This window comes from Dipodomys ordii, unplaced genomic scaffold (assembly GCF_000151885.1).
Source record: "Dipodomys ordii isolate 6190 unplaced genomic scaffold, Dord_2.0 Scaffold56, whole genome shotgun sequence".
Classification (NCBI taxonomy): domain Eukaryota; kingdom Metazoa; phylum Chordata; class Mammalia; order Rodentia; family Heteromyidae; genus Dipodomys; species Dipodomys ordii.
Window position 1 is genome coordinate 5,831,095 of NW_012267272.1, and position 13,618 is coordinate 5,844,712.

At 35.0% G+C, this 13,618-nt stretch overlaps 1 protein-coding gene across 1 annotated transcript in view; it reads left to right on the forward strand.

Moving 5' to 3' along the window:
- Trim24 (tripartite motif containing 24) overlaps nt 1-13,618 on the forward strand; it is a 93,234-nt gene that overhangs the window by 43,064 nt on the left and 36,552 nt on the right. The window contains exons 4-7 of the mRNA XM_013021552.1: nt 4,484-4,616; nt 7,336-7,452; nt 10,529-10,643; nt 13,336-13,482. Coding sequence (XP_012877006.1) covers nt 4,484-4,616; nt 7,336-7,452; nt 10,529-10,643; nt 13,336-13,482 — 512 coding nt within the window. The remainder of the gene's footprint in view (nt 1-4,483; nt 4,617-7,335; nt 7,453-10,528; nt 10,644-13,335; nt 13,483-13,618) is intronic.

Consider the following 13,618-nt stretch of genomic DNA (forward strand, 5'->3'; position numbering starts at 1 on the left):
CTTCTTCTGCTTCTGCTTCTGCCTTCTTCTGCTTCTGCCTTCTTCTGCTTCTGCTTCTGCCTTCTTCTGCTTCTGCTTCTGCCTTCTTCTGCTTCTGCTTCTGCCTTCTTCTGCTTCTGCTTCTGCTTCTGCCTTCTGCTTCTGCTTCTGCTTCTGCTTCTGCCTTCTTTTTCCTGTCATGGGGCTTGAATTCAGGGCCTGGGCGCTGTCCCTGAGCTCTTTTGCTCCACACAGCTCCACTTCGGAGATGAGTCTCATGGGGACTTTTCTACTCAGTCTGTCTTTGAACCACAATTGTCAGATCTCAGCCTCCTGAGTAGTTAGAATTACAGGCATGAGCCATCAATACTCAGCCATGTATTTCTTAATATTGGAAAAACATATGTAATATAAAATTTATCTTAATGTTTTAAGTGTACTGTTTGGTGGTGTTAATTACAGTCATGTTTCACACCTATCACTATTTCCTTTGTCTCACTTCACATTCCTCTTAGCATTTTTTGTGTGTATGTATGTTTGTCCTAGGGCTTGAACTAAGAGCCTGGGCACTATCCTTAAGCTTTTGTGCTCAAAACTAGCACTCTACCAATTAAGCCATATGTCCACTTCCAGCTTTTGGGCAGTTAGTTGGAAATGAGAGTCCATGGACTTTCCTGCTCAGGTTGACTTTGAACCATAATCCTCAGATCTCATCGTCAATAGCTAGGATTACAGGTATGAGCCATCAGCACCCCTCTTTGTGTGGGGGGCAGGGGAGAGGATGATATTGGGGCTTGACCCCAGGGCCCAGGCAATTGTCCCTGAGCTTTTAAGCTCAAGGCTAATGCACTACAACTTGAGCTACAGCTCCACTTCTGGCCTCTTTGAACATTGGTCCTCTGATCTCAGCCTCCTGGATATAGGATATAGGCATGGACCACTGGTGCCCAATTCATTACTATTTTTTTTTATTTTATTTTTACCAATTTTTATTATTTGAGTCAACCAGTATATTTATGCCTATTCTATTGATGAATATTGTTAAATACTAAGAATGAAAATGTGAATAAGACATATTTCCTGTATTCTGCAAAAGTTAATAGTATAAATGAAGTCTGGAAGCTTTGACCTAGGATGTTGGAATATATGAAAAAGGAGTACTAGCCTAAGGTTTGGGGATTTAAGTTGAAGCCAAAATAGTCCAGTTGAAAGAGCTATAGCGAAGGAAGTAGATTTGTTAGTAGCCTCGGCTGGTTGTAGGTACAGAGAATTGGACATATGTAGAGTTGGACTTTACCTGAACAGGTGTTAGAGGAATTCAGTAGAATACAAGATGGATGTAATGATGCATGTTTAAGCCTTTTGGCATTTTAACTGAATAGGATGTAGAGAATATCGGTTGGTAGGATGCCACAAGTGTTAGTTGATAGGAACTAGAGATCCAATGTGATTCTAAGAGTCATGAGCAAGAATTAAAAGTAGAAGTTATTAGAGTGGAATGTTGTACTTGTTATAGAACTGAAACAGTTATGGACAATGGAAGTTCTAGGGTGTGGCTGTGGACTATGTATCTAAAACAAGGTCTCTATGGTAATTCATTGGACTTGTAAGTCTTTGGATGATGATAAGACTTAGGAGGAGCACAGGAGAGCAATAATGAATCAGGAACCAAATTCTTCAATATATAAAGGTAATCTATAAGCAGATAATATTTTCTGTCTATATAAAGAGACACTATAAATGATTTTTCCTGGATAGCAGTCACAAACTAGGTTGTCCAGATCAAACCAAAGCTACATGGCCAGCCCATCTATGTGTAAAGCCCAGATGGTACAACCATCAAGAAGGGTGCAGGGAACTATGAAGATTTTCAGATTATTATTAGCACTGAACCATCTTCACATTGCTGGGCTTCTATATTTAGCCTTACCTATGTTTAAACTTTGCCTTTTATCACTTGACAAAATACAAAAGAGGAACAATTTAAAGAAGGAAACTTTTTTTTATTTTTTGGCTGATTCAAAGGCAGTCAGTCTAAGAGCCTGGTTAGGTAGAACAGAGTGACAAAAGAGGTGGAGGGACAAAATTGCTCACCTCTCAGTAGCAGAGAGAAACAGGAGACGGGAGCAGGGAACAGGATACATCTTTCAAAGGCATGCCCCAGAGACCTACATCCTCCAGCCCGGCCGGCCTCCTGGTAGTCCATTGAGCTGTAATCTTATCAACAGATGCATCGTTTGGTTAGGCAAGAGCTTTCATGACCAGTCCTTTTGTAGCAGATGGCTTATAGTGAATTATAGCAGTTGCCAGTTTTATTGTTATTCTTTTTTCATACTGAATTTTATGCATTTTTGCCTTTTGCTTTTTGAATTGGTTAGATGATAGATTCTATCTTATTTTTATTCATAGAAAGCTTAGATATATTTATTGTACTTTTTATACTTTTTAATTCATTGATGTTATATTTCTCTTAGTTTTTTTAAAGTTCTGTTTCTAACTTACTTGTGATATATACTTTTCCTTTTTCTTAGAATAAGTGTTTAAAAATGGAATTATGATTTACTACTTTGTTTCTGTTGTTTTGAAAATATTCTGCATTTATGTACACCAAGTAAATAGAGATTTATGGGTTTTTTTCCTTTTTACTTGTTTTCTAGTTTGATAGTTTTGTAAGAGATCCTGATATATATTAAATAGTAAGAATAATTTACTGAATGGTTTGATTCAGGAATTCTTTAAAAGAATAAAGAAATTTACCGTTTCATTAATTTTTACCTTACACTTTTATAGTTTAATTGTATTATAATCTGAAAATATGAATGTTAACTATACTTGTAGCTGGTACAAATGTAAGGTTTGTGTAAAGATTAAAAAATACGAAAATAAACTTTAGATAAATCAAAGACTTAGAAGGAAACTATAATATAAAGTAGACCTATGAGGAGAAAAAAGTAAAAAAAAAAAGTAAACATTTTTATTAAGTAGGAAATAGCCTTTCTGGAACTATTTCTTAAAATTTAAAGCCATAAAATACTATTTGGAAAAAATATGTACTAAATCAAGTCAAACTTGGAAAAATATTTCTAAAAACTTGACAACTTGTCATGTGTATACAAATCATTAAGACAGAATTGAACAAAAAAATGTAAAACAAAAAGATTGGACAGAAAAATGAGAGAGGCTGGAAGCAGATAATTCTAAAAGGAATACAAATGTCTGATGCCTGAAACATCTTCCAGTTTTGATTGTTAATATACCTTAAGTGGTTTCTGGATGTGTGTTTCTCTTTGCCTACCTGCCCTGCCCTCATGCCTATCAATTGGCAGAGATTAAAAGTATTGGGAATATTTCCTACCAATAAGTTAGAAGTATAAATTGATAGGACTTTTGGAAGATCACTTAGTTTGTGTTTGTTTCTCTGTGATCTAATAATTTTTCCACTAGATATTTATCTTATTAAAAAAAAAAAGCATAAACCAGGTGCCAGTTGGCTCACTCCTGTAATCCTAGCTACTCAAGAGGCTGAGGTCTGAGGACCATGGAAGCCAGCCCAGGCAGAAAAGTCCCAGTAAGACTCTTATCTCCAATTAACCACTCAAAAACCAGAAGTGGCTCAAAGTAGTAGAGTGCTAGCCGTGAGCAACAGAGCTCAAGGACAGCACCCAGGCCCTGAGTTCAAGCCCCGTGACCAAAAATAAAAATGAAAAAGCACTGTCCACTAGCATGTACTTTACATATTTGATGGCCTATTATATATATTAAGAATGGTCAGGAGGCTGAGGCCAACTTGTTCCAGGCTATCTTAGGCTAAATACTGAGGCTCTATCTCTAAAAACTTGAATAATGTACTAACACAAAAAGGTATATAAGGTAGAGTTAAATGAGAAGAGTATCATACCAGTGTGTGCAGTGCCATTTTGTAGTTCATAAAACAGAACACTGTACTATATATACTTACTATTCACAGAAGATCAACCAGAGGAACATATACCAGATTATTAGTATAGTTATCTCTGAAAATGGAATTACTTCTGAAATGTTTGGATTATACCTTTTAATTATTGGTGAAATTATTGGTGTTTATTCAATCAGTCATTATAGTTGTTTGTCTGATTTGTACATTAAACATTACAAGCATTTCTCAATTTTATCCTGTACTGGAAAACTAATGAGAAGTCATATAGGTAACTATTGTTTAAAAGTGAACACAGAAATATTATTTTAAATTTTTCCTTTCACATTTGTGATAGAAAACATCTAGTTAGTTCATATTTACCAGGACTGTCCTCACAAGACTTTTAATAATTCCATTAAAGATCTTTTCATTACACTCCTTGAGTGAATTTGAATTGTTTACCTTAGAAATAAAAAAGCTCACTTAATTAAATGCTTAACGGTACTCAACAGTATAGATGAAACTTCAGAGTTCTTTTATATCAGTGAATTTAATAAATATTTATTATTCGTTATATTTTCTTCTCTTTGCCTCCCATTGTTCCTACAGAGGCAGTTGGTGTAACCAGTCAGCGGCCAGTGTTTTGTCCTTATCATAAAAAGGAGCAGTTGAAGCTTTACTGTGAGACATGTGACAAACTGACCTGTCGGGACTGTCAGCTGCTAGAACACAAAGAGCACAGGTCTCAGCATCTTTCTTTTGGCCAAAGTTTGCTTGACATCTGACCTCCACAGGCCTTTTACTTAGCAACTGCTGATATAGATAAGAGGATCTAGATTAATTAATTTATATTATTATATACATATTAATATATGCTATATATTAATATATATAGTTACTTAGAATGATCTATGCTCCCAGTCATGGAAGACTAGATAATTAGGCCACTCATGACAACAAAAATGAGTAGAAAACCTGGACAAAAATCCAGAAATCATATGTAAGAAATTTCAGAGCTAATATCAAATACAGATTGAAATGGAACCAGAACATGAAAAGAACTCCTCCCTCCCTTGAGGCATTCCCACCCAATCCATTTAAGGTATTAAAGATCAAACCCAAGGCCTCATATATGCTGAATATGCACTCTACATCCCAGCCCCAAAATCTGTTAAATGAATATGTCAGGTATTTGAAGTATTTTAAGTGAAATGGAAAATTTCTTTTAAAACTACACCTTTTCTGAAGCTAATGTAAAAAAAAATAGAAAATTAAAATATTCCTACAATGTAAATCCATACTTTAAAACTCATGCAGAAAATTGTGTCCCCTCAAGACTTCACTAATGGATATATAAGACATTGTAAAAGCACAACACTTCCTTTTGTAAACTTGTCTCAAGAATAACAGTGAGAAAGTGGGTTTTTGTTTGTTTGCTTGTTTTTCCAGCCCTGGTGCTTGAACTCAGGGTCTGGGCACTGTCCCTGAGCTGCTTCTGCTCAAGGCTAGCACTCTACCACTTGAGCCACAGCACCACTTCTGGCTTTTTCTGTTTATGTGGTACTGAGGAATCGAACCCAGGACTTCATGTGTGCTAAGCAAGCACTCTACCACTAAGCCACATTCCCAGCTCTATGAGCTATCTTGTTTCATGAAGACAATCATAATTTTCATACCAAAACCTAGTTTCATTCTTGAAAGATGATAAAAAGTCTAAGAAATAGGAAAACAAATCCAAAGATAAGTCATTTTGGACCACCACAACCAAATTGGCCTTATTTTCAGAAAAAAATTCATTAATATTTCAAAGTTGAGGGGAAAAAGGCTCCATATACTGCCCAGGGTAGGGTCTTGCCTATTTCAAACAAGCCAACCACAATCTGACAAGTTCGAGGAAAAATGGCCAGAGGTAAGATAAAGCACCAGTCCAGGACAAGTCTTCTGAGACCTGCTGCTCATTCCTGAGGCCTTTACTTTTTGTTAAATAAATTCTTTGACACTCATTGTTCTGTGTATGTGTATCAGTCATGCATTTCAGCTGAGCACTGGTGGCTCATACCTATAATCCTAGGGTGAGATCTGAGGATCGGGGTTCAATGTCAGCCTGAGCAGGAAAGTACCTGAGACTCCTGTCTTCAATTAATCATCAAAAAAACAGAAATGGAGCTATGGCTCAAAGTAGTGGAACACTAGCCTTGAACACAAAAACTCAGGGACAGGGCCCAGGCCCTGAGTTCAAGCCCCATTACTAACAAAATAAGCAACAACAACATTGATGTCTTATTAAAAGATTACATGATAATGTCAATAGAAGCAAGGAAACATTTAGTAGAAATTAAATACACACTTATAAAATCCTAGTGAATGAGAAATCAGAGGAAATTTCCTAAATTTGATAAAGATTATAAAAAAAAACTTGTGAACATCACAATAATGTAATATGGAGTTTTTACATTGAGATTTGGAACAATGTAAGAATGACCATTTTAATTATTGTAATATATCAAATGAAAATACTGGACCATATCATTAAGTGTAAGTTTACTAATATATCAAAAAAGAAAAAAAAACCTTAAGTTGTTTAAGAAAGAATTACGAAGGACATTTTAACATTTAGTGTTATTTGATTATGTACAAAAGAAATCCCGGCTGGGAATGTATGTGTCTTAGTGGCAGAATGTTTGCCAAGCATGCATGAAGCTCTGGGTTCCATCCCTCAGTACCACATAACAAAAAAATTAATTAAACTAATACTGAGTCATAGTTAAAAAAATCCAATAGAATTGTCTTTTTTAAAAACATATTTATAGTGCTCATTTGCACTTGTACATTTATAGTCACATTTATAAAATGTATTAATTTAAAAATAGTGTATTTGTTTTCTGAAAACTCAAAGCTCTTCATAAGGTTTTCTACATTATTGTCTAAAGCTTCTATTGCACTATTTTACATAGTTTGCCAGACTGCCTTTACTTCAAGTCAGTGCATTTTGTGAATACTATGGTAGTGTTGCCTGAAGCAAGAATTTTGACTCTTCCCAAGCTCTCCCATTTATCTAAAGCCATATATTTGTGAGCTGTAGAACATAGTTACCTATTCCTTAAAAGTGACCTGAAATTTTCCTAATTATGAAATTACAAATGCTTAGTAAGTCTCATATATCTTAATTATTTTTGGCAGGTCTGTCAAGTTGAGCTATCTAAGCTTCTAAAACCATGAATAAACTTAAACTTAGGAAATAATTTCAAGAGTGTCCATTATTATGCCTGAAGGAATAATTTGTGAGATGGGAAAGTCTGCCTTATGTTACTTATTATGTATAGTATATATGTATTTTATATATTATACTTATATATTATATAACTAATTTTAAAGCATTATTACATTATCTTAATCATTGTTCTTTTCCTTTTTTTACATATTTGTTTGTATGAAATAATTTGCTTATTTACTTTCTTCAGATACCAATTTATAGAAGAAGCTTTTCAGAATCAAAAAGTGATAATAGATACACTGATCACCAAACTGATGGAAAAAACAAAGTACATAAAATATACAGGAAACCAGATCCAAAACAGGTAAATGTAGATTTATATTATTATATAAATAAATGTATTCACTTTTAGAGGAGAGTATTTTTCTTGATTCTTTGTTAAGTATGCAATAAGTTATCAGATGTCGCTAACAATACATGGTAGCAAGACTTTTCTACAAACTTTGTGTTGAAAAGCATTTTTTTTAAGCCATGAAATTTAAAAAATAAAGTGACTAGTAAAACTCGTTTATCTGCTTGTTTTTATAATGATCTGGTGTTTTGTAAATTTTAAAGAAACATCAAGGATTAAAGACAAAATGAACCATTTTTGCCAGTGTGGTAAAATATTTTAACACTTCATTAATGCTCCAATTTCAAATGTTTCTCTTGGCCACAAGGAAAGAGGTAGGATGTTCAGAATACTAGAGATATGAATTGCCATACTACTTCACATACCTTTTATTCTTTATGTGATAGAAAGCATAGTTTCTAGTTACTACTTGCTATGCCTTTTTCCTCCCCAAAAGAAACTCAACTGTCCCCAAAACTCACATCCCAGAATTCAGCAATGGAAGAGAGTTGTCTAACGCTCATTTTTAATCCTTCAGGGTACACATACACATATGCAATAGCATGTCCTCTTTTCCTTTGTTGTTTTCATACAAAAGTAACATGTCACTGCTTAGGAGGTCAAGAAGTGCCTGACAGAGTAGCCTAAACAAGAGATGTGGTAGGAAACATGAATGTTGTTCACTGGGAAAATCGTGTCCGCCCTTGAGGTTTGTCTTGCCATACACCATCATAGTCTATTATTCCTTACCATTTGGGAACATCACAAGCAGTGGTACACTTGAGAGAATTTTTCAGGAAATTTTCTAAATTGACTTCCTTAAAGGAAATTCTTAACTGTGAATTAACCTTGTATTGCCATCCCAGTATTAGGATTGTTATATAAATATCATGCAGCTTAACTTGTTTAATAGTGATTATACATTATACATTGTGTACTTTTAGTTTTTCTGAACTAGCTTGTTCAGAATTAACCAAATACTATTTCCTTTACCATATTCCAACCAGAATGATATGTTTTGCCAAGCAGATAATAAATGGGGCTTTAATATTTTTGATTTCGAGTAATTGAAAACTTGTAATAAATGTTTGTTAAACAAGTGAGAGAGTGGAGCACCAGTGGCTCACGCCTGTACTCCTAGCTACTCAGGAGGCTGAAATCTGAGGAGCACAGTTCAAAGCCAACCAGGGCAGAAAATTAACCACCAGAAAACCAAAAGTGGTATTGTGGCTCAAATGATAGAGTGCTGGCCTTGAGCTGAAGAGCTCAGGGACAGCACCCAGGCCCAGAATTTAAGCTCTACCAATGACAAAAAACAAAACCAGATTAAAAAAATAAAAGTAAAAAGTGGACTGGGAAGGTGGCTCAGTGATAGACTGCTTGCCTTGCATGCATAAGGCCTTGGGTTCCATTCCTCAGCACCACATAAGCAGAAAAGGCTGGAAGTGGCACTGTGGCTCAAGTGGTAGAGCGCTCACCTTGAGCTAAAGAGCTGAGGGACAGTGCCCAGGCCCAGAGTTTAGGCCCCACGATCGACAAAAAAAAAAAAAGATAATTGCAGGCCTTTCTCTCATCTAGTGGAAAAAAAAAGTAGAAATAGTAAAATAAATTTAAGGCAAAGATATATCTACCCTTAATGAAAGAAGCTCTCAATTCTACCACTGTGGTATGGGCTGTGGTTCAGGGGTCACATTTTTTTTTTTTAACAGACAGATAGATACTCTTTCCAACATCATTTGTTGGAAAGATGGCTTATGTATTGTATTGCCTTGGTACCGTCATAGAAAATCTGTTCACCATGTAAGTTATTAGTTATTTCTGGACACTGCATATATTCTGTTGTGTTTTTCCTTTGGTCAATACCCCCACTCCAGAGATCAGCTTCTTAATAGTAACTCTCACAGTCAGATTGGGTGAGTTCTTCAAATTTGTTCATTTACTTTTTTGTGTAGCTTAAGCAATTCTGTTTTGTTTTATAAAATAATAGGACTATATAGACAGATTGTATTTCTGAACTATGGTAAAAAATTTAAAGAATCTATTAGAGGGTGGAAAGAGGGAACACTAGTTGAACCAAGGGCCACACGTGTTAATACTGAGTTACATCTGAGCCTGCTTGTATTTCTTTATAGCCTGATTATAGCAAAATTAAAAGTATTATGCTGAACAATGTTGCTACTAAATCATTTTCATATATAGAGATATTTGCAAACAGCACTGCTTTTTCCTTTATTCATCCATTCTACCATCATGAAGATTTAAATGAGTTTTTAAGAGATTAGTTACTTGTTCTTCCTAGTTTTCTTAAGCCTCTATTATTAATACAGGAATCAAATAATTACCTTGCCAAATTTCCAACAGAGAATGAAATCTCTACTGTTTTGTTCAAAAATTTTAGAAAGCAGCCATGGAAGAAGCAGCAGGAGAAATAAGGCTTTTTGTTTAATCTCATAACATTGTGTACATGTTCTATTGCCCTTTCCTACTTTATAAAATATTGTAGCATGGTGCTTTGTGCTTTCTTCTGATTCATTTCATCACCATGAGATGGCATTCCCAGTTTTCTCTGATCAAAGAAAGAAAACTTGTTTGATAAAATATAGTTGTGTTGCTGCATATTTCAAAGTAAATGTGTTTACAAAGTGAAACAAACCACTACTATCTTTGTTATTCTGCTTAGTTTTAATGAAAACTTTAGCAGTTCAGATGCTAAGATCACATTTGCACTTCCCTCATTTATAAATTTTAGTTTTGGTCTACTGTCCTCACCAAATCCTTTTAAGCGAAGTATTGATTTTCCTGAGTGTGATAATCTTTTCAACCAAATTGTGTTCTTTCTCTTCCAATATTATTTGATTTTAGGACTAAGTTGAATGACTGTGTCTTTGAGAAGAATTATTTCTCCTGTCCTATCTTCAAGACAGTCCACTGAAATAGAGCTTTTTTTTTTTTTTATCTAATTTCGGCAAAAAAATGTCAAGTTAAAACAGTGTTTTACAAATCTGTATTAAAGTTTAGATGTTTTCCCCCTCTTTCACTTAATTTTCAGAATAATTGAAGTTAATCAAAATCAAAAGCAGGTGGAACAGGATATTAAAGTTGCTATCTTCACACTGATGGTAGAAATAAATAAAAAAGGAAAAGCTCTGCTACATCAGCTAGAGGTAAGTTACTGCCAGGGTCCACTAGGTTGCAATGATTTAAGATTGTATTTTCTAATGTGTTGTGCATTTGAAGTCATGCGTCTTTCCCTTTCCATTTATGATTTAAAATACATCTTCTCTATTCTCAATTTTTTTTGCCAGGTCCTACATTGTTATAAACCATTTATAGCTTTATAATGTACTAGGAATGTTTTTTTCCTTGTATGCCTTGTAGCACAAAGCATATAGTCTTGCTCATGGGAAAAGCAATGTGACTGTTGAAGAGATGACTTATTTTAGACACTCATTGAAGTGATATTTTTACATTGCCAAAGGGAATAAGTTCAGCAGAACTTTCTAGAAAGCTGAACTATTTATTAGTTATATGTAGTCTTAATATATAGTCTTGCAACAGCAAGCTATATATAGAGAGAGAGCTATATATATATATATGTATATGCAACAATGGTCTCATACTTTGCCTTCTGGTGACTTGATAACCAACTTAGTTTGTGTGAGTACTTGATATTTTGCACAGGGATGAAAGTGCTTGATGACACATTTCTAATAACACATCCCCATTGTTAAACCATGCATGACTGCATATTTAATCTTTTGAGAAATTAGGTAAAATAATACAACAACTGCTGTCAAATTTTACGTTAATTGTGAAAGCATCATTTCAAGAGATGTTAGGAAAGTTTCTTCTAACTTCATCTTTTCTTTTCTTTTTTTTTTTGTGGGGGGGGGTGGTCTGGTCGTGGGCCTGAACTCTGGGCCTGAGCACTGTCCCTCAGCTCTTCAGCTCAAGGCTAGCGCTCTACCACTTGAGCCACAGCACCACTTCTGGCTTTCTTTTTTCCTGCTTATGTGGTGCTGAGGAATCGAACCCAGGGCCTCATGCATGCAAGGCAAGCGCTCTACCACTGAGCCACCTTCCCAGCCCTAACTTCATCTTTTCTTAAAACTCATAAAGGATAATGTCCAAAAATCATTGATTGACTTCAAGTAATAGAAGGTTATGATTTTTTACATAGTACACATCAGCTTATAAATATTCTTTTAGTTTGTTGATGCAGGAGGAATTTAATCAAGAAGTTTAAACCAGAATAAAGGAATCCTAGTGTTTGCAGAATTGAGGGAAAACAAGACTTCTAGAAATGATAGACATCTTTATTTCATAATTGATCAAATTATAAGAACTGTCTCAGAAGGTTATTCCCATGACTTTAATTAGCCATACAGGAAATAAAGATTAAAATAATTATGAACAGAAGGAATAAGACCCTGTTTATAATAACTGTTACTAAAGTTCTTTGCAGGATTTTTGTATTGTTCTATTTGCAAGAAGAGATAGGTAAAGAAGATTTTGAAGTTTACAAAGCTCTTTAACAAATGTCACTTTGGTTTGCTTCCCTAGAGATTAGTAATGCATATAACTGCTTTGGCTGTGTTTCCAAACATTATATAAGAATCATTTAAAGAACTCTAAAAAATTATAAATAAAACGATAAAACCTATGAAGATAGATTTGGCTATCAGTATTGTTTTTAATTTACTTTGACTTTAATTTCCAGTGCATCTCTATAATGTGCCTCTATGTTTTATATCTGTTGTCTTGGTTCAAACAAATATTTTATCTGCTAAGGCTCAAAAAGTTGTTACCTTAGAAAAGAAAAACTCTGTAGTCTCTGATTCTCAGTTCCCATTCTCCCAAAGGACAACAGGTTTCTATTTCTACTACAGCTTTTCCAAAGAAACACTTAGGTCTCACAGACATCAGGAATGGCATAATTGGTACATTACCTTCCCTCTGAACTTAGATTTGACAAAAGCATTCATTGACTGTTTTCAGTCCCATAAATGGCTAATAGAATTTAGTTTATATGTATTTTCTAAGTTTGGAACTGATTGGATAGATATCTAGATTTACTCTTTAATGAAAAGATAAGTCCATTTTGGAATACAGCCCTTATACTTGTATTAAACTTTTTACATTTGGCTGAGCCAGTAGAAAGCTTTCTTTTCCCTTTCTTTGTCAGGTCAATGATAAAGTTGTTGAGTGGTAACTTTTAAAACAGCCCAGATGGATTCCATTTTCATTGCCTTATTTTGTGCATCCATTTTATTTGTAAATATTGAATTTAATATTTATTATAGAGAATCCATACTTTTGTCCATTTCGTGTTTAGCAAGACACATAAACACAGGTGATATCCAGAATATGTAAAACCAAAACAAAGGGCTGAAGATAGGAGAAAATGTTTGGAAAGTAAATTTCATACTAGAGGAAAAAACACTTAAGGATTTTTTTTCTTTTTTGGGGGGGGGGGTCAATTGTGGGGCTTTGAACTTGGACCCTGGGCATTCACAGGGCCTAGATGCTGTCCCTGCACTCTTATGCTTAAGGCTAGCACTCTACCACTTTGAGCCACAGTGTCACTTCTGATTTTTGAGTGGTTCCTTGCAGATAGGAATCTCACAGAGACTTTTTTCCCTGATCTGGCTTTGATCCTTGATCCTCAGTCAGATCTCAACCTCCTGAATAGCTAAGATTGTAAGCATGAGCCACTGACTCCCAGCTTAAGGTTATTTTTGACTGCTGCTTTTGACTGAATTCATAGTTAGTGTGGTTGACCAGTTTAGTGACCTGAAAATGACCAATGAATGTCATGCACAAAGACTTAATTTAGAAACTATTTTCTTCTATTAGAGCCTTGCAAAGGACCATCGCATGAAACTTATGCAGCAACAGCAGGAAGTGGCTGGACTTTCTAAGCAGTTGGAACATGTCATGCATTTTTCTAAATGGGCAGTTTCCAGCGGCAGCAGTACAGCATTACTTTACAGCAAGAGACTGGTAAGATGAAGACCTCTGGTCTTTGCAACTCAAAAAAGCTTTGGGAGGAGTAGCACTTGAGCTCAGGAGTTCAAGGCCAGCATGGACAACATAGCAAAACCCTGTACACACACACACACACACACACACACACACA